Genomic DNA, 19,035 nt, shown 5'->3' with positions numbered 1-19,035 from the left:
GATTATAATACAAAACAGCCATAGTTAGTTTATTGAGCACCTCCTCTGTCTCCAGCCCTGGTCACAGATATCCTCAGTGAACCCTCACAGTGTTTTAAGACAGGAACTGTGCCATTTTCCAAGTGAAGCATGAGATGTTCAGGGACTAAATTATTTCCAGCTCTGATTGCGAGCCAGGATTGGAATTGCCTAGAAATGGGAGCTGCCTGTCTGCAGCCTTGAGGCCCTGAGCAGCCAGAAACAGAAAGGACAGAAAGCAAAGTGGCTTCCAAGAGATGGGAAGGGGAGTGAGACACAGAAACTCCTGATTTCCAAACCGTCCAGTTTCCACGACACCTAAGGTGATCCCTGATCCCTGGGCAGCTCTGGGTTCTCACAATAAACTCCTTACTCTTTAGCTAGCCAAGTCACCTTGTGCTTCCTGTAGTGAAGCAGCCTTCTCTAGAGCTGAGCTAAGCCAGGGTCGCCATCCCGCTCTGCTCTCAGGCCAGAGTGAGCACAGTCCCGGTCCTGGCTCACCACCTTGCTGCATACAGTCTTCACAGTTCTGCACCTGCTGCTCCTTCTAACAGGTGTCCACATCACCTCCGCTTGTAGAGACACGGCTGAAGCTTCAGGCCTGAGAGTTGAGCCTTGGGTCCTACCCGAGGAGGCCCGGTTTTGTGAAAATCAAACAAGAAGAAGTGGCTGTTGGTCAGGTCCTAGGGGGTAGAAAAGACCCAATGAACTCCAAATCCTGACCTCAAATCCCCAGAAAACCTCCCACCACAGCCCTAGCTGTGCTTGGAAAGTTTCGCAGGGCCCCACTATGAAGTATGTCCCCAGGGAGCACGCGTCTGCCCTGTGCCCATGGTCTCCTTCTTGAGGAGGGCCACACAGAAGATACTAATAGGGTCAGACCCCTCAGAACTCTCACCTTGGAGATGACCTTGAAGCCCAGTTTGCTCACAGCCCCCAAGAAGCCCCGAACATCCTCAAAGCGGCTGCTGACCTCGGCCACTTTCAGGAGACCCCTGAGAAGAAAGAGTTCTACGTTAACACACAGACTCTCACACGCACACATATACACGCATCTGTGTCCTGGGGGCTCCTACCCTGGCTTTAGCACTCGATTTGCCTCTTCTAGGAAGTCCCTGATATTGGTTCCCATCAGCGACAGGCAAAACACGGCGACATCCACAGACTCATCCTGCAGAGGCACCTGTGGAGGGTGGGCATGGTGTGCTGGGAGGAGACAGCCAGCACGGAGGACTACGCGAGCATATGGAGGCTGGGCCTGCAGCAAGAGCTGGCTCCACAGGGGGGTTTACCTGTGCCATGTCACACACAGTGACCCTGGGGTCCAGAGAGGCCAAGTCAAAGCAGTGCACAGTGTTCCGGATACTTGAAGCCAGTTTGCAATCCCCACAGCCGAAGTCAGCCACCACTAGGGACGCAGGCCTGGGAGCGGAAGGCAGGGGTCAGCTACTGGGCTGGGGTAAGCCTAGGACTGACCCACACAGCTCTCACAGTGCCCAACCCCCATTCACCGATGGCGAAGATCCCTGGCAATGCGGTCTACTGGATGCAGTGGCCATTTCTTCACTTGGCTCTGGAAGCCACGGTGGTAGAGAAGGAAAGCCTCAGGGTCTTCCTGGAAGAGGCGCTGTGCTGCACTGCTGGGCTTGGAGTAGAGCTGCTCATTGAGGTAGCGAAATCGGGCCCCATCCAGCCGCTGTGCCATGCGGGCTCGCAGAGCCTCGGCCCGAGCCTCCTGGCTTTCTGGCTTGGGAGCAGAAGGTACCTCTGTTTCTGCCAGGGCCTCAGCTGCAACTTGGTCTGGAGCCTGAGCCGGCCGGAACTTGTTCTTGTGCCTCCGCTTGTTCTTCTGCCGGTTCCGCCATTGCTTTCGGGTCAAGGTCTGAGGGGGTTTAGCGGAGGAGGAGCCAGGGCTTGGCTTGGGTGGCTCATCCGCAGCACTACTCTTCTGGATTTGGGGATCTGCAGGGAAGGAGATGGTATATTTGGGACAAGATTCCCTAAATTCAGAACCGTGGTAATGATCCCAGCTCTTGTCTTTGAGACAAACAAGACCAAGGACTGGTTACAGTACTTCTTACTACCAACTCCATCCCTAATGGTAGCATGGAGAACAAGCTGACCTCCTCCCATCCACATATATCAAATGGTACCTGTTTGGACCCCATTGGTCAGAGGCTGGGCTGTGTTCCCAGGGGTTGCTTTCTGGCATTTTTTTTGTCCTTCAGTCAAGTCATTGCCAAGAAGACCCTGTTTGCAGAACTTTTTCTTTCTTTCCGCTTCCCCTTCCTCAGATTTGCTGGAAGGAGGACGTTTTTGACATTTGTTCTTCCTTTTCTCCCCTACTTGGACAGAGGCACTGGCCAAGGAGGCCCTCTTAGCTTGCTTCTTCTTCCTCCTCACCTCCTCCTCCTCCTCAGACTCACTGTCAGGTAGGCTAGCGGGTTGCCGGGGAAGAGATGCTGCCTCCAAGGCATGCAAGGTGGCCAGGAGCTGGCGGCGCTTGGAACCCTGCAGGGAAACAAGGAAAGAGAGAGGGGCAAGGAGAGTGGATGGAACCCTGAGAACAAGCCGGGAAACAGGGAGACTCGCTTCGGATGCTGGCAGAGGCCTGAGTACCCCGTCATGAGGCCAGCTAACCCAGTACTTTCAAGTTAGCACCCCAAGCTGTGGGAGTCCAGGGGGCAAAGGCACCACCCTTCTTCAGCATGTGTGCAAATGTGGGAAGAGAGCTAGTCTGGCAGAAGTAGTAAGGAGATCAAGGCCAGAGACCAGCAGCTGGAACCAGGAATCTGGCCCACTGGCTTCTGTAAGAACCAGGAATCTAGCCCACTGGCTTCTGTAAGAACCAGGAAGATTTGTGAACCCGGGAGGTAACACACGTGGCTGTCACCTATCTCAAGCTGTACTGTAGAGAACAGGTGGATGGGGCTGCAGAAGGCAGGACGCTGGGCCGGGAGTGTGAGCTGATCAAGGGAAAGCAAAACCCAGTCCATGCTGGAAGCTGACTGAAGGGTTGGAACGGCCTGAGGAAGTAAGGCAGCCCTCGCGTTCCCTGCAGGGGCTGGTGCTGGGTTGAAGCTGGGCTGGGTGGCCCAGGCTCAGCAAGTACCTGGAAAGTTCTGCGTTTCCCCCACTGCCATCAGTAACCACTTAAAGCAAACCTGAAGAAATAACTGCGGAAAACACTTCATCGACTTCTCTCCATCCTCAATACACACAAAACTTGGTTCTGTGTGCCTCTTCAACAACCTCCCTTCTCGTTGGCTCCGTGTGCTCCCACCGACACTTGTTTGAACTCCGTTCACTTCACCTGCTTCTATTCACCTCCTCGCCACTCCAACGTCGTTTTCTTTTGGAACGGCCAGGATCTTAAATGCTCCCCACCTGCCTGCAGACCCACTCACCTTGATCTGTGATGGTGCCTCCGCCCGTGGCCGGGAGGAGATCACGGGCCTGAGGCCTGTGGCTGCGGGGGCCGCCTCGGCCCACTCGGGCTCCTCGAACATGCGGGCCGCGTGGGCAGGGTCCGGAAGCCCACGCTGCTCTCCACGTGAAAAGCGCGGATCCGGGAGCGAGGGCGTGCAGGTCCGACGGGCCCCGGAAACCAATAAGTGAAAGCTCGGCGAGGATAGAAAGGCCGGCGCCGCGCAGACACCATCGAGTTTAGACACGAGCCGGCTAGAAGGGCCGGGAGGCGGTCGGAAGGGAGGCGGGAGGCCCGCGCGAGGCCGAGAGGGCCAGCGGCGGGGCGGGGCCGGTCAGCGGGCGCGGCCGGACGGGAGTTCCCCGGAGAAGGCGCCTCCAGCCCGAGTCCCGGTGAGTGAGTGCGGGAGGACCCGCGGCCCCTGCCCGAGAGTGAGGCCCAGCTAGCCCGTCACCGGTCCCTGCCCGAGTTCTGAGTAGGGAACGGGGGCGATCCCCGAGGAGGGCCCCCCCATATCCTCCTCCCTGGGATACCTGGAACTTGTACTTCCCCTTCCCCCAGCCCCGTTCGTAGATTTCGGTTCCTGCTCCGTGACACCCTCTTTGCAGCTACTTTACTACCGCTGTCGGGTCTGGACCCACCTTTGCCTCTCGCAGGGAGCTGATCCCACTGCCTGGATCCTTCGCAGAACTACCCCCTAGCCAGAGACGCTGCGCCCAGCCCCCACCCGACCCCCACACTCCTCTTCTTTAGGGGACAGAGGTTGAGGCTCATCCCCTTGCCCGGGTCCCCACAGTCCCCAGGCTTGCCCAGTTCCGGGGACTCATCACCGGGACGCTGCTATGGACGACATTTTCACCCAGTGCCGGGAGGGCAACGCGGTTGCTGTGCGCCTGTGGCTGGACAACACCGAGAACGACCTCAACCAGGGGTGAGCTGAAGCCGCCGGTGGGTGAGAGGCGGCTTGGGGATCTCTGCAGTGCGTGCCACGCTCACGTCTGCTGGGTGCAGGAGCTTACCCTGCCCCGTTATGTACACGCTCAGGTCTGCTGGGTGCCGGGAGCTTGCCGTCCTGCGTCATGTACGGGGCAGGGGAGGGAAGGCAGAGGGTCTCCACGAAGGGGGTGGTGTTGGAGTTGAATCTTGATTACCAGGTTTTGCAGGCGGAGGCTGCAGAGCGCTTTCTAGCCTCAGCGCACAGCATGGCAAATAGGCTGGGAGGCAGCGGGTGCCAGGAAAGGGACTGGAGGCCAGATCCCTTGGGCTGAAGCACTGGGTGCAAGTGGAGAAGGATAGGAGATACGGCCAGGCTGTCAGGTGAGGCAAGCATATTTGGTCCATAGTTAGGTTTTCATTCTGAGAGCGAAGTTTTAACACTGTACAGAAGTCTGATAAAATTGTACCTTTGGTAAATATCATCTCAGGATGCAGGTGCCTGTTCATCCTGTCATAATGTCTTGTACTGGGACTGGGGCAGGTGGGAAAGAGTGATCAGACTGCAGAAACTTTTAGGATGGAGAATCTCAGACCTGTGTAAAGTCAGGAAGGTTCAAGGGGCTGGCTGTGGTTCTGCTCTGGCTTGGACATTTAGAGAGATGGTGGATGGATTGATGGAGATGCTGACAACCCAAGGATGATGAGGGGCTCTGCTCTAGACATGTAGAAGTTAAGGTGACAACACACCAGGATGTCATGCAGATTTGGAGTTCAGGAAGGAGGTCTGTTTTGGAGACAGACTGGAGAGATATTAGCAAGCAGATGATAACCTGAAGTCAGGAATGAGAAGCCTGCAGGACAGAAGTGGAGCAACCAGAAGTTGAAGGGAAAACAGAAAATGTTTGAGTAAAGCATAGATGAATGTTTTAGCAAAGGGGGTGTGGTCAGCAGTAGAATATGTCAAGGTAACCAGTGACTTTATAATTAGGAAGTGTTTGATAGTCTCAGAGATTACATCAAGTGTCTAACCTAGGGGATATACTTACCCTGTGTGCTGGGCGCTAATGTGCCCAAATCAGACAATCAGACCTGTGACTGCTGCGAAGTGAGTAAGGGGTGAGGATCTGCAGAGTCTGTAGACAAGTTCTTTCAGGTTGACTGGGCTAGTAAAGCAGCAGTGGTGCTGATTCAGGGTAGTGGATTTTTATTTTTTAAAATTTACTCTTATTTTTTAAGGTTTGGAAAGTTTAGTTCTCAAGTTTCAGAGGTGAGGATTATCTTTCATCTTAGTTGATTCTCATTAGGCTCTACATAAATTGCTCCTGAGTAATTTGTAGTCATCTGTCCATTTTCTCCATGTAATTCTCCAAGGCTGAAATAGTACTGCCTAGACAAAGTCATCCCATTGAGCCTGCTGGCTTGGAAGACTTTGCTGCTGGAAAGCAAAAAGGTGGCGTAATGAAACTGTGCTGGCCCTACCCTGAGGGCTAGGATGTAAGACGCTGGGCTGCAAGCCTTTCCTGGATGGCCCGCAGACCTGTGTCCACACCTTTGTCCTGCTTTGGGGCTGATGCTGGAGGCTGTGAATTCAGGGCTCAAGTTAAAGGTCTGAGAGACTGCCCGATAGGCAGAGCTAGAATTGCTTCCTGGGATGCCCACAAACGGGAAAGCACACTGCTATTTTTGTGTGAGCAAAGGCAGGCTGTGGAAGGAAGTGATTAAAAGACACGCCTCCCCTTGACTGTGGGGGCAGCTGGGTGTACAGACCCTTGCAGAGTTCTGGGTCCCGCCCATAGCCCCCCCAGGGGAAGTGACTGCTGCACTGAAGCATTCCTCGGCTGCCTGCCCAGACCACAGACCGCCCCCAGCCCCGCCCCTTGGATCTGCTGTCCCGGACTGGAGGGAATTTCCTTTTATGGCCCCTGGCCGTCTGGAAGGCCCAGCTCCCACCCAGTTGTTTTCTTCATACAATTCTCTTTATAAAGTGCATGTCTTTGGAATAAGAAAAAAGCCAGATACAGTTTTCATTCTAAAGCTGACATTCTTATTTGCTCACTACAACTGGGATTGCTGAATAGAATTATGCTTTGTGTGTTGGTTTTTCATCTGCCTCATCAGTAATCAGAAGCATTTCTCCTTTTCACTATAGACCCCTCCATAGCACCATTTTAATTCCTTTCCATTTTTAGATGTTCAGTACCATTGTCAAACAGTAAGCTTGCTCTCTCTTGCGGCCTTTTCCAAGGGATCCACTTTCCCCCTTTGACATGCAGTGGATACCTGATATCCCTAAAGAAGACAGTCTAACAGGCAAAGCAGTCCCTTACCAAACTTTTACAATTCAGTGGCAGTGCAATAGGAGGAAATGTGTGTAAGATGCAGTGAAAAACAGGACTAACAAACATTGCATAAGGGATGAAAAAAAAAACAAATAGAGTCAGGGAAAAACTGAATTCTATAAGAATTGTTGGGGTATCTAGGTTAGTTATGAAGGTCAAGGTAAGGGCTGACCTGCACAGCTTTGGGAGCTGAGCAAGAATTGAGGTCCTTAAGAAGTAAGCTTTCGGGCCCGGCGGCATGGCCTAGCGGCTAAAGTCCTCGCCTTGAACGTGCCAGGATCCCATATGGGCGCCGGTTCTAATCCCGGAAGCTCCACTTCCCATCCAGCTCCCTGCTTGTGGCCTGGGAAAGCAGTCGAGGACGGCCCAATGCATTGGGACCCTGCACCCACGTGGGAGACCCGGAAGAGGTTCCAGGTTCCCGGCTTCAGATCGGCGCATCGGCCCGTTGCGGCTCACTTGGGGAGTGAATCATCGGACGGAAGATCTTCCTCTCTGTTTCTCCTCCTCTCTGTATATCTGGCTGTAATAAAATGAATAAGTCTTTAAAAAAAAAGAAAAAGAAGAAGTAAGCTTTCCCTGAGAGTATAGGAAGTAACTTTAATTACCATTGCCCATTTCTCAAAGGGATGACCATGGCTTCTCCCCCTTGCACTGGGCCTGCCGAGAGGGTCGCTCTGCTGTGGTTGAGATGCTGATCATGCGGGGGGCACGCATCAATGTGATGAACCGCGGGGATGATACCCCTCTGCACCTGGCTGCCAGTCACGGACATCGCGACATTGTACAGAAGGTGTGTACAAACTCTGTCACTCACATCCCATACACGCCCTAAGGTCCACCACAGGCACTGTAACGTATCGCGCAAAGTGAATTCATTTAGAACTGACTGCTTTTCTCTTTGGCCGTGGCCCCCAGCTGTTGCAGTACAAGGCTGACATCAACGCAGTGAATGAGCATGGGAATGTGCCCCTGCACTATGCCTGCTTCTGGGGCCAAGACCAAGTGGCAGAGGTGAGTTCTGGGATTGGTGAGAAGCAACTTTTGAGCCTGAGAATATTCTGGAATTCAACCTGTTAGTCCTACTGTGTGATACTCAAGGGGGTGTGTTCATGGTTGGCTGGGACTGCCAGGGAAGTAGCAAGGGTCCTCATTACAACCTTCTCATTCCAGGACCTGGTAGCTAATGGGGCCCTTGTTAGCATATGCAACAAGTATGGAGAGATGCCTGTGGACAAAGCCAAGCCACCCCTCAGACAGCTTCTCCAAGGTCTACCTCCCACCCCCAGTATTTATCATCCTGTCCCTCCCCGCTCGTCCCCTCCCCCCTCCCACAGCTTAAGCTAAGACTGCTTTTCTTTCCTCAGAGCGAGCAGAGAAGATGGGCCAGAATCTGAATCGTATTCCATACAAGGACACGTTCTGGAAGGGGACCACCCGCACTCGGCCCCGTGAGTCATACTGTGGGGAGGAGAGATTGTAATGCAGAATAACCTTGGGCTCCTGGGGCTGGGAGGGTGTTGACTCTGGCTACCTGACCTGTCCACGTTCTCAGGAAACGGGACCCTGAACAAGCACTCGGGCATTGACTTCAAACAGCTCAACTTTGTGGCAAAGCTCAATGAGAATCACTCAGGAGAGGTGATTTCTGCCCTTCTTCCTTAATCCCCCTGAAGTCACCTGCTTTGCACCTGTTTTTAAATTCTCCTGCAGTTAGTAGGTAAGGAAGTGCTGGCCTTAATTAAAGCCTAATCCCCACCTCTCCTTCAGTTGTGGAAGGGCCGATGGCAGGGCAATGACATTGTCGTGAAGGTGCTGAAGGTTCGAGACTGGAGTACAAGGAAGAGCAGGGACTTCAATGAGGAATGTCCTCGGCTCAGGTGGGACAAGGCCCAAACTGGAAGCCACTGGTTCCAAGGAACCTTGAATACCACTGAGAGGGGAGGTCTTTTATACTAGGTCTCAGCCACAGATGGCTCTCTCCCTCTCCCAGGATTTTCTCGCATCCCAATGTTCTCCCAGTGCTAGGAGCCTGCCAGTCTCCACCTGCTCCTCACCCCACCCTCATCACGCACTGGATGCCATATGGATCTCTCTACAATGTACTACATGAAGGCACCAGTGAGTAGGGGTACTGAATTTCACTGGGGTGGGGGTGAGGAATGGTACATGAGCCTCTCTACATCATTTGTCCCATTGTCACCTTAGATTTTGTCGTGGACCAGAGCCAAGCCGTGAAGTTTGCTTTGGACATGGCAAGGGGCATGGCATTCCTACATACACTAGAGCCCCTCATCCCCCGGCATGCACTCAACAGCCGCAGTGTAATGGTAAGGCCACACATTCGCCCTGGGTCAGTTCTGACAGCCTTTTGCCTAACTAGACTCACTTCCACACACTATCTTTTCTTCAGATTGATGAGGATATGACTGCCCGGATCAGCATGGCTGATGTCAAGTTCTCTTTCCAATGCCCTGGACGCATGTATGCACCCGCCTGGGTAGCCCCTGAAGGTGGGTGAGGGCATCAAGTTGGGAGGTAGACAATGACCAGCTCAGTAGCAGTGGAAGAGGGCTGTCAGCTGCAGCCAACACACCCTGTCTCCCCAGCTTTGCAGAAGAAGCCTGAAGACACAAACAGACGCTCAGCAGACATGTGGAGTTTTGCAGTGCTTTTGTGGGAACTAGTGACAAGAGAGGTGCCTTTTGCTGACCTCTCCAATATGGAGATTGGAATGAAGGTGAGAACAGAACTGCGTGCCCTTATGCTGGGACAGAGGGGATGGGATGGGTGTGGTGACAGGAACTGTAGCTCAACCACATTGGTTCAGATACAGAACACTGACCTAGGGCTGGCTTCTTCCTGATAAGACTCAATTCTCAGCTCAGTTTTTCCTTGTATTCACAGGTGGCACTGGAAGGCCTTCGGCCAACCATCCCACCAGGTATTTCCCCCCATGTGTGCAAGCTCATGAAGATCTGCATGAACGAGGACCCTGCCAAGCGGCCCAAGTTTGACATGATTGTGCCTATCCTGGAGAAGATGCAGGACAAATAGAACTGCAGGGTCCTTGCCTAAACTCCGAAGTGTCAGGACATGGTTGGGGAGTGCAACTCCCCAAAGCAGTGGGCCTCTGGCTGCCTCCCCTTCCTCCAGTCATGGTACTATCCCAGCCACGGGCCCATGCCCTGGCCCCATCCCTATCACTGCAGCACCAAAGGGGGCTGGGCTCAGAGCTTTGTCACTTGCCACACGGTGTCTCCCAGCGTGGGAGGGATCAGCCCCGCCTGTCACAATAAATTTTATTATGAAAACAGGCTGGTGTGGGGACATGGGGACAGAGAAGTACATTTAGGTGATGTGGCTCAGGTGAAGTAGTGCGGCTTCTTCACATTGATGCCATACTCGCTGAGGGCAGGGGTCAAGTCCTCCATGGTTAGAGTGTACTTGCGGTCCTGAGGGAAGAGGGAGAGTACCAGCTGAGCACAGGAATGCCAGATGGGCACCCGAGGTGGGTAAGCCTGAGCCGCCTGACACCTCCCCTAGGACAGGGCTTCCCCACAGGGGCCTGGGGATCAGCCAAGCCTCCACTGCTGGGGAGGGCAATTACTGATCGGGTGAGCTTCCCTTCACACCTTGCTCTTGCTCCGGGAGCTGCCAGAGGCTGTGCCCTTCATTTTGCAGTGCTGTAGGGCATCGTTGGCAATATCTGAGATGAATTTCTGGGCAGCTAGGGAGATGAGCCGGATTCTAGAGAGAAAAAGGTGTTACAAGACGATGGCCAACAACCCACAGGATCCCTCAAAGCTCCAGCTTACCCTGGGTTTACTCACATGCGTGGGTCTGAGGCCTCAAAGCCAGCACGGTTCAAGTAGTAACCAGTCACTGCGTCTGGGATCTGGGAAATCAACGAGACAGCTGTCAGCGTTCGCCCTGCTCCCGATGGTTCAGGATAGGCCTGGCTACCAAGAAGCTCACAATCTGGCTGGGTAGAGGGGATAAATCAAAGGAGCAAATATAGGGGAGCAAGTATAAGACGAGGACGCTGGAAAGCGCGGAGGGTGTGGCTGCAAGTCGGCCAGACTGAGGGTCGGCTGGCCTCGTTCAGGCGGGAAGCCCACCGTAGGCGTATAGTCTTCCAGCTGCATCAAGAAGTCCACCAGAGGCGTGCTGGACACCACAGGCTTCACCTCTCCGTTGGCCGCGCTCGGAAGCACGTAAACCCCGTTCGACATGGCTCCCTCCGGGGGCGCCGCGCCGCCCGCCGACACCGGAGCTGGAGGAGAACCAGCACACTGAGACACGCAGGTGGCAGACGCAGGACCCGGGCGGCTCCGCCTCGCAGCCCCGTCCGAGCGCTGCCCTGCCCTGCCCCTCACCCGGCCCGGCCCTCACCCGCCCCTCGCCGTTCGGTGGGCTCCCCGGCCCGCGCCGCCACGGGTCCCGTGCCCCCGGCCGCGGCTCCAGCCCCAGGGCCCCCCGCCGTCCCCGCGGGGCTGGCCTTGTTCTCCGCGGCTGTGCTGGCGGGCAGCGCGGCGGGAGCCGAGACCGGGGGCGCCGGGCCCGGGGCCGAGGCGGCGGAGGCTGGCGCCGCCTCGGGGTCCGCGCCGGAGCCGCTGCAGCTCATCGGGCTGGTGGGAGAGGCGGCGAACAGAGCCGCTTCCGCTTCCGCTCAGGGCACGCACGCCCGGGTGACGCCACACGCCCCGCCCGCCCATGGCGCTGGCTCCGCCCACTGCCCGCCCTTGGTCGTGGCGGACTGCGGGCTGCGTGAGGAAGCTGCGGGGCGGAGGCCGAGCCCGGGCGGCGAGATGGCCGCCATTCTGCTGCCGTCCCTCCAACGACGCTGCCAGGCGGCTCCACACTATGGGTGCAAGGAGTCTAACGCGGGTCGAGCACTCTTCGTTCCATCGTACGTTCAAAGTCCTTGATTCCGGAGTCATCGGCCCGGCACGCCTTGACGCGATAGTCAGTCTGTACCTTTTAGTTTCTTTGAAGGTGAATAGGGAAACTACCTCCCCCTCCAGTAGATAGAGAAGAGTGTATTTCAGCTTCTGGAAAGAAAATCAAGTCGAGCGAAAAACATGCAGTTTTCTATTCAACAAATGTTTATTTAATTTGCATTTGCCAATTCCAGAACCAGGGACTGGAAATAAAGTTGAGTAGGACAAGACTCTAGTCTTCTAGGCACCAGTGTTCTTGGAAAGAGAGGTAAACTGGCAATTTTAATACCATGTTGGTGTTACAGTGCTGGAGGTAGGCACAGTGTTTGCAGTGCAAGGGAGAAGGGACCATCTGCCACCTACTTCCAGCTGCCAGGCGCTCCTCTGGCATTATTCCGCAGAATTATTCCCTGATTGTTATGAAAGGCAGGTATTGATGACAGGAAACAGGTTCAAGGAGATAGTCACTTGCCCAAGGCTCTCTGTATTGGAAGACTCAACATAGTTTGGTTCCAAAAATCTAGGCTCTTCCTGCCACACAAAAATCAGTTAACCTTGGATAATCAAAGCCTTCACGCAAGAGGATGACTTTAGAGCGGTCTTGAAAGAATCCTGGAAATGAACCAGGCCATTGTATCAAGGGTGGCGTTAACGGGGCACAATGGCCTCAGCTACAGTGAGTTCCTTAGAGGGTTGTGAAAATGGGAGGAAAAATGATTTGTTTTCAGGAACAAATAGCAGAGGTTTGTGAACCAAGCCTGAACTTTACCCATAATCTCTGAAAGGTTTTGATCAAGTAAATGGCCTGGAGAGTTTTACATTTTACTTCGGAAGACAGACCAAGATTGGGTAGGTAGCTCGGACACTGTATTTGTAAGGGCCTCCTAGAATTCTGAGGAGAGAGACTATGGTCAAAGCTAATACAGTGGCAGTGGGAATGGAGAGAATGGCTAAATGCCAAATACATTTATGTGTAATTGGAAGGAATTGTAGTTGGATTAAGACTTTGGCTTTAAGAGGCAAAATCAGATGGAGTTGTTGATTGACTATGATGGCAAGGTGTCAGGACGGCATAGATTTCAGGCTTGGTTGAAAGACACAATATAGTTTGCCAGAGACAAATAATAGATGAATTGGTTTGGGATTGAGATGGTAGGAGATAAGTATTGAGTGTCACACATCTTGTATTTGAGGTATCTAACTACTACTGTATGGAAAGTGTGATTTAGTGAAATAGTGATGGCTATACATGCCACTGATTTGTTCCATGATACTATGAGTAAAGTGAGATGAAGAAAAGATTTAAAAGGAGCGATGAAGAGCTCTGATACTCTAAGAGGAAGCAGAAAAAGAGAAGCCCATGAAGGAGGGACAGAGGGATGGTCAGAGAAAGGCTAAATCCTGGATGCCAGGGCAGAAGGTGACCACAATGGAAAGCAAAGATTGGCAAGTGTGCAGTGGACGAAAGCAGCAGGAAAGCCGCTGTTTCTCAGTTTCAGTCAGTGGAGACAGCCCACGGGAAAGGCCTGGTTAAAGAGAGGAAGAGAGGAGGCAGCCACAAGAGCACTGGTTATAGTGTCTTATTGAGAACTTGAGGCAAGAGTAGGGAGACCTGAGTATGTTGATGGGTCGGAGTATGGCTGGGAATCAAGTCAAGCTCACAGCATTTCAGGGTTAGGGAGATGAGCAGAAGCAGCCAGCATTTGAGGGCTTGGTAGAACTTCCTCCAGGGCCCTGTCAGAGACTGAGCCACCAGCTGTAGGGCAAGGACAGGTCAAGGGTTGAGTAATGTTTTCAGCAGAGCTGGAAAGTTGGGTGTTCCCCAGCCTGTTACAGGATCCCAGCCAGGGCCAGAGCAGAAACCTTGACCCTCCACTTCTTCATTCAAACAGGACTCATGGCAGCCATGGGTTACCTAGGGAAGAAAAGGGCATCAGATCCACACCTGCTGATACAGTACTAACACACACTGTACCTTCTCGTCCCGTATTCATATCCTAGAGGCTAGGACACTGCCAGAACTTCCCCCAAGTTCATCTTAGCGCTCGCCTTCCTTATACCAAAGCCTTCTGTTTCATACTCACATCAAACAGTCCTGCCCCATGCTGCTGGTAGAGCCTTGGGTTGAGAAAGCCAAGAGGCGGACGGCCACTGAGGAGTCTGTGCTCATTTACCAAGGATAGGAGTCCTCCAAAAACTGGGGTGGAGGCCTGTGAAGGAGAGGGTGCAAGTATAGGTTAGGAGTTCAGAGTATCTGAATTTGAGGGAGACATGGGTATTTGGAAGGATCTGGCTGCAAAGTCTTGTTTAGGAGGTAGGGTTTGGAGTTAGGCTGATTCTCACCGAAGTTCCAGACACCCACGGAATGGGCACTCTGTTGCTGACCACCCAGTAGCCATCAGAAAGTGCAGCTACATCTGGGTAGGCACGGCCGCTGGCATTGAAGTAACTTTGTGGTGGCAGATGGGGACTCGTGTTCAGGAACTGGGTTACAGCTTCTTCCTGAAAGGCATTGCTGAATGAGTATTGAGCGGTGTAACCTGCTCAGCTGCCTGCTAAACTGAGGCTCTCCCCTGGCCCATCCATTCACACACATTTATACCTGATATGAAGGCCGTGGAAACACATTGCTGAAGCCACCACCACTGATGTAATCAACAATCTCATTGGTGACAAGGAAAGGATTCTGGAAAGATGTGCCTCCCACTGTGGTAACAAAGGGGCTGAGGACAGAAGACAGCACTCATATAGGAGGTGACCCAAGAGGACCTTCAAGATGTGTGGGGATGGATGAGTACAGTGTGGGTCTTTCTGGAGGTGGTAGATGCTTGGGCAAACATGTGCATGGTGTAGTGGAAGAGGTTTTGAGCCGTCAAGACATGGCCTGAGCTGACTGTTCACAATTTTCTCCACTGAAAACCTGCTAAGTCTTCTAAAATGTCTGGGACTGAGGAAGGGGAAAACTGGGAGCCATACCCCACCCAGGGTACTTGGGGCCTGAGACCCCAGTCCCTTTGAGAAGGGTATACCTCTCCAGCTTCATATATTGAGAGCTAGAGTCATGACTCGTTAGTGGGTTATAATAAGCTCTTGGAGAAGGAGATACAAGAGTGAAAACGCATCGTGTATCAGAAGATTGAGTACTGTCTGACAAAGTGTGACACAAACTCATCCACCTGCAGCACATAGATGGCTATGACAGGTCCTCAACAGGGGAATGTTTTAATTTTCATTCATTCCCATCCTGACTACTTTCCAACTTCATTTATTTCTTTATCTATCTGCTTTCTTTAAATATTAAAGTTTTCAACTTAACAGTATGATTTATAAGCTACCATAGAAAAAACCCTATACATAGTAGCTGAAGACTGACTGTTGGAAGTAGGATTATCAACGAAGAAGAAGGGAAAGACAGCAAGCAGGACAGGTGAAACTAGAGGCCGGGCTATAGGAGCACCTGGAGGTCAAACCTGTGGTCCTAGGTCATGTACTCCATGATGTGGTCTGTGGTTACAGGTAACAGGTAATTTGGGGTGCTTACCTGGAAGCAGGGAAGCTAGGTCGGAACTGGTGTCTTCCAGAGACAGACCAACAGCCAGCCCCACTGTCACCTGGGAGAGAACAAGTTTAGCACTCATATTAGTTGATCAGAGCTTGATGTGTGGATTTAGACATTAGGAAGGAAATTCAGGTGTCAGTTGTTATTACAGGAGATCAGAGTTTAGAGATCAAGTCGGTGGTCTCTGTTTAGAGACTGAGTTTAAATGAAGAGTCAGAGATCAGGGATCACTAGGGACCCATGGCTCTCAGTAGGGTGGGCGAGGCAGTGGGGAGTCTAAACTTTGGACAGAAAGTCACCTGAGGCAAAAAGTAGGGTGAGCCCCCGAGCAGCAGCTTTCATGAACTCAGTATTGACCCGTTGGATATAGGCACTGCTGAGCGAGTCCTCATCGTCTCCATAGCTCACGGAATGCACGTGCGGCAGGGTGGACTCATTGCTAAGCAGCAGGAGCCATTGCAGAAAGGGTTCCTGTCCCTCATGACGGCCTGGAAGGTTTTTGGTAGGGGTGGTGAGGGTAAGGAGGGTGATGGGCACACAAGTAGCTACTGAAGACTCTCCAGCTCATGGTCTTTATTTGAGGGAGCAGGGATCAACAAACATCCTCCTCCCCTTCTTTCCTGATCTTCATCACCTCTACCCTGTTCCTGCCCCGTTGGAATAAACCTCCTAAGATACAAAACAAACAAACAAACAAACATCCTCCTACCCACTCCCCCACCAGCTGATCCCCTTGGCAGTACCAGGGCTACTGTAGACCCAGGTGGAGATGTTGGCACCAGCACTCATCAGGTATTCCACATCCAGACTGGCCTCAATTCCAGCTCTGCCCCTGCCCTGTTTTCCGATCACTCGGGCTACTGATGATTGGTGTGGGAAGTTGCTACCAAAGAGGCGCATGAATTCGGCCAGGTCTGAGTCATGGAAGTACTGCTCCAGAAACTATGAAAAGAGTCACAGCATGGATGATAGATCAGAGCGCAACTCAGGAGGGAAGGCTATGTGGATACCCTGGGGAGGTTGTCAGATTCTTGGGGCTTTCTTCTTTGCTCACCTGGGCACAGGCCTGACTGTTGTTGGTGGTGCCGGAGCCCACATCTTGTGCAGTCAAGTTGTATCGCTTACGGATCACTGAAGGGGTCACTCCCAGGTGCAGGCCAACAGTGCCTGCCACCTGTGGCTCAGGGCGTTGCCTCAGGGATGAAATTGGGGGAAAGCGGTGCAGTCCCCCCACTGTGGAAAGGGTCAGGCTTGAAAAGGATGTCTCAATAGGCTTTAACACCCACTTTACCTCTGTTCCATCCTATGCCCCCACAGCACCTAAACTTGTCCATCTTCTGTATCTGCCTTCCCCAAGCTCCACCAACCCCACTGGGCTTACCAAAGTCCACATGAGAAGCCAAGGCCTGAGGGAGCTGGTAGGGATGTGGGGACCTTACAACACGGGTCCCTGCAGGTCCTCCCACATAGCGATGGAACTCAGCCCCAGAGAGCAGCAGCTCTGCCTGTCTGGAAGTCAGAGATCAAAGTGTAACAATCAGAAAGCACAAAATGAAGCAGAGGAGTGCCTGAACATCACTGGGCAGTCAGCCATCACCATCCCTAGCATTATGTAGCAGCCATGTACACTGAGCAAGCTCCCAACTCCTTCCCATTGAGGTGGTTAGTCTCCCTCTCTTGTGGGATGATTGGTGTTTTGTATGGCCGATCATTCTCTCTCACCGAACTTTCAGCCAGCAAGTGAGAAAGTCCTGTGTGGTCACTGAATCACATTCACGGGCTCCAGCTGCCAACAGCCACTTGTGGACGGTGTGGAGGGTTAGTGGTGATGGCCGGATTAGCTCAGCCACTTCTTCTAGGGTTAAGTATTTTCCTGCAGAGATTGAGAAGAATCTTTGTTCTTCTTTATTCTTTGCTTTCCTAAGATGCCTTCTCTAGACCCCAACCAAGAACCATTGCAACTTCCAAGAGAGTCTGGAGCAGGATAAAAGAAAGCAGGACAGGCATTCTTGTATCCGGAGGGCAGAGAACAAACACAGGAGAGGCTTGGAATGTCACACCAAGAATATGGATTTATCCTAACGGTTGGTCAGTTATAGATGCTGCACTCCAGCATGCATTGCCATGACCATGGAGGTGGAGTAGATGAGAGAAGAAGTTAACAAACTTCAACTTCCGTTTTAAATTTCAAATTTCTTGGAGTCGATAATAAGATAATATCTTGTTTATCTCAAACTTTTGCATTTGTTGATTTTAAGCTTGACATGGTGGTGAGTCACTTTTTCCTGCATAGAACCATACAAACTAGTTTTCACCTCTTGGGTGATCTGAAACTGCCCTACCCCCCCACTACCTCCACCCTTTTCTCTCACAGGCTGGCCCTGCCATGAAGGGCTTTAGCCAAGGGCAGGATACAATCCAGTTTGACCCTTGCAGAGACTGCTGAAGAGCAGAATGGGGAGTACAAAGGGGTGGAAGGTTGGAGAATGAAGACCAGCGAGGGAGCTGGGCAATACTCTGGGAGAAAGAATGAACAACTGAGCTGGTGGCATTAAGGGACTGCCAGAGGGAGACTACTACAAAGCTTATGGAGGAAGTAAATCTGGCAGTTTTAGTGTCTGAATAGAGCAGGTTGTAAGAAGACATTTGAGGTAGGGGTTATTGGGTTACTGTGCGTTATTTCCCCATTTTCTGGTAATCAGGAAGTAATGGAGTCAGAGTCTCAGTCCAGATCTGATCACAAATCGTGTATTTTTAACCACATCTAGTTTTTGGTTTCTAGACTGAGAAACACAGTGGAGGGTTGGTTTTTTTATTTGGGGGGGGGATCTGAGTTAGTTTTGAATAATGAAGTTCTACTTTACACAGAAATTCTTCCATCACAACTGCTATTCATCTGCCTTATATTACCTCCGTAATAGGTACCAAGAAAGAGCATGACCTGGCGAGATTTGCACCACCCCATGCCCAGTCCACTCCTATGTCCCTCCAACTTCCTGCTCCCTGTCCCAACAGGCACCGTAGCGAGGAGAGCCAGGATCCGACACAGCCTGCACCAGCTCCGAGAGCTTGTCCACGTTCCGCTGTCTCAAGGCAAAGGTGAGACTCAGCTCTTCCTCAGGGTCCACACGTCCCAGGGACACCCAGCCTGGGGGCAACCTGCAGGGCCAGGGGTTATACACATGGCATTGGTTAGGGTGGGAATGGAAAGTATGGGTCCTGGAGAGTCCCGGGTTGGCAGCTGAGACCATACGTCAGATCCCAGAAGAGGCTATAGTTCACAGGAGGTACACCTTAGGGGACTGAATCTGGAAACCTGGGGCTGAGCCTCTGGTACAGGGACAAGGGAGGGTAGAACCAAGACAGGGAGGTGCAGAACAGGGCACTGGAAAGGAAGGGAATCAGTAGTAAACTCACGTCCACTGCTGATCAGGTTCCGGGCTGTAACTGCATTTGCCAGTGACGATGAGGGCAAGGAGCCCTAGAAGGCTGCAAGGTGGGGGGCAGGTGGATTTCATTCATGAGCTGGATTGTCATTGTATTCCCATGTCCAGTATGTAATCCCTCCAATAGTCTCCCCTTCTCCCGACCCTCCCAGTCATGTCTCACCAGCCTTGGAGTCCCATTCCGCCTTTCTGCAGATCTGCTGTCATGTGATGGATCACATGAGCTCTCTGTATGCAAGCACTTCCAGCCTGCCTAGTAACTATTGACGGTGCTGGCTCCTCCCTCGCATGGGCTGTCCTGAATGTTGGGAAAGGGCGGGGCTGCCACTCAGAGTCTCCCTTTTGTGCCAGAGAGCACTTAGTAAGC

The 19,035-nt window shown here is 52.6% G+C and overlaps 4 protein-coding genes across 7 annotated transcripts; 1 reads left to right on the top strand and 3 right to left on the bottom strand.

Moving 5' to 3' along the window:
• Positions 1-2: 2 nt before the first annotated feature.
• On the bottom strand, positions 3-3,682 carry RRP8 (ribosomal RNA processing 8). The gene is made up of 7 exons (XM_004590001.4): positions 3,426-3,682; positions 2,172-2,529; positions 1,530-1,980; positions 1,311-1,440; positions 1,095-1,201; positions 917-1,013; positions 3-701 (listed from the first exon to the last, which is right to left on the bottom strand). Exons 1-7 carry the CDS (start codon positions 3,525-3,527, stop codon positions 582-584), a joined length of 1,365 nt encoding a protein of 454 aa, XP_004590058.2. The 5' UTR covers positions 3,528-3,682; the 3' UTR covers positions 3-581.
• A 26-nt stretch (positions 3,683-3,708) lies between these two features.
• Positions 3,709-10,037, top strand: ILK (integrin linked kinase). 3 transcript variants are annotated; one of them, XM_058663464.1, is made up of 13 exons: positions 3,709-3,837; positions 4,007-4,376; positions 7,348-7,513; positions 7,639-7,734; positions 7,894-7,990; positions 8,088-8,171; positions 8,276-8,361; positions 8,491-8,600; positions 8,714-8,841; positions 8,929-9,050; positions 9,134-9,233; positions 9,330-9,460; positions 9,628-10,037. In XM_058663464.1, exons 2-13 carry the CDS (start codon positions 4,288-4,290, stop codon positions 9,775-9,777), a joined length of 1,359 nt encoding a protein of 452 aa, XP_058519447.1. In that variant the 5' UTR covers positions 3,709-3,837; positions 4,007-4,287; the 3' UTR covers positions 9,778-10,037. The 3 variants fall into 3 exon arrangements, with proteins under 3 accessions (XP_058519447.1, XP_004590056.1, XP_004590057.1); XM_004589999.4 differs by having other exon boundaries at positions 3,716-3,837; positions 4,242-4,376; XM_004590000.4 differs by having other exon boundaries at positions 3,721-3,837; positions 4,199-4,376.
• TAF10 (TATA-box binding protein associated factor 10) lies at positions 9,979-11,380 on the bottom strand. 2 transcript variants are annotated; one of them, XM_058663465.1, is made up of 5 exons: positions 11,116-11,380; positions 10,842-10,996; positions 10,554-10,705; positions 10,356-10,470; positions 9,979-10,175 (listed from the first exon to the last, which is right to left on the bottom strand). In XM_058663465.1, exons 1-5 carry the CDS (start codon positions 11,345-11,347, stop codon positions 10,086-10,088), a joined length of 744 nt encoding a protein of 247 aa, XP_058519448.1. In that variant the 5' UTR covers positions 11,348-11,380; the 3' UTR covers positions 9,979-10,085. The 2 variants fall into 2 exon arrangements, with proteins under 2 accessions (XP_058519448.1, XP_058519449.1); XM_058663466.1 differs by having other exon boundaries at positions 10,554-10,618.
• A 1,849-nt stretch (positions 11,381-13,229) lies between these two features.
• On the bottom strand, positions 13,230-18,908 carry TPP1 (tripeptidyl peptidase 1). The gene is made up of 13 exons (XM_004590002.4): positions 18,832-18,908; positions 18,640-18,711; positions 18,242-18,381; positions 16,945-17,095; positions 16,604-16,731; positions 16,277-16,455; positions 15,966-16,164; positions 15,522-15,710; positions 15,205-15,274; positions 14,266-14,386; positions 14,007-14,165; positions 13,748-13,873; positions 13,230-13,578 (listed from the first exon to the last, which is right to left on the bottom strand). Exons 1-13 carry the CDS (start codon positions 18,873-18,875, stop codon positions 13,438-13,440), a joined length of 1,719 nt encoding a protein of 572 aa, XP_004590059.2. The 5' UTR covers positions 18,876-18,908; the 3' UTR covers positions 13,230-13,437.
• Positions 18,909-19,035: the final 127 nt, after the last annotated feature.

This window comes from Ochotona princeps, chromosome 4, assembly GCF_030435755.1.
Source record: "Ochotona princeps isolate mOchPri1 chromosome 4, mOchPri1.hap1, whole genome shotgun sequence".
In the NCBI taxonomy this organism is placed as follows: domain Eukaryota; kingdom Metazoa; phylum Chordata; class Mammalia; order Lagomorpha; family Ochotonidae; genus Ochotona; species Ochotona princeps.
This window is presented reverse-complemented; position numbering and strand designations above follow the sequence as displayed.

Coding starts and splice junctions, on each gene's coding strand:
- RRP8 (XM_004590001.4), bottom strand. CDS start 3,527: ATGTTCGAGGAGCCCGAGTGGGCCGAGGCGGCCCCCGCAGCCACAGGC. Junction 1,441..1,529: donor GCCAGGGATCTTCGCCATCG/GTGAATGGGGGT, acceptor TTCCGCTCCCAG/GCCTGCGTCCCTAGTGGTGG. Junction 1,014..1,094: donor AATCGAGTGCTAAAGCCAGG/GTAGGAGCCCCC, acceptor CTTTCTTCTCAG/GGGTCTCCTGAAAGTGGCCG.
- ILK (XM_058663464.1), top strand. CDS start 4,288: ATGGACGACATTTTCACCCAGTGCCGGGAGGGCAACGCGGTTGCTGTG. Junction 8,362..8,490: donor ATGAGAATCACTCAGGAGAG/GTGATTTCTGCC, acceptor CCTCTCCTTCAG/TTGTGGAAGGGCCGATGGCA. Junction 9,461..9,627: donor ATATGGAGATTGGAATGAAG/GTGAGAACAGAA, acceptor TTGTATTCACAG/GTGGCACTGGAAGGCCTTCG.
- TAF10 (XM_058663465.1), bottom strand. CDS start 11,347: ATGAGCTGCAGCGGCTCCGGCGCGGACCCCGAGGCGGCGCCAGCCTCC. Junction 10,997..11,115: donor CACCGAACGGCGAGGGGCGG/GTGAGGGCCGGG, acceptor GTTCTCCTCCAG/CTCCGGTGTCGGCGGGCGGC. Junction 10,471..10,553: donor GAGGCCTCAGACCCACGCAT/GTGAGTAAACCC, acceptor TTTTCTCTCTAG/AATCCGGCTCATCTCCCTAG.
- TPP1 (XM_004590002.4), bottom strand. CDS start 18,875: ATGACAGCAGATCTGCAGAAAGGCGGAATGGGACTCCAAGGCTG. Junction 18,382..18,639: donor GAACCTGATCAGCAGTGGAC/GTGAGTTTACTA, acceptor CTGGCCCTGCAG/GTTGCCCCCAGGCTGGGTGT. Junction 13,579..13,747: donor ATGGGGCAGGACTGTTTGAT/GTGAGTATGAAA, acceptor TTTCTTCCCTAG/GTAACCCATGGCTGCCATGA.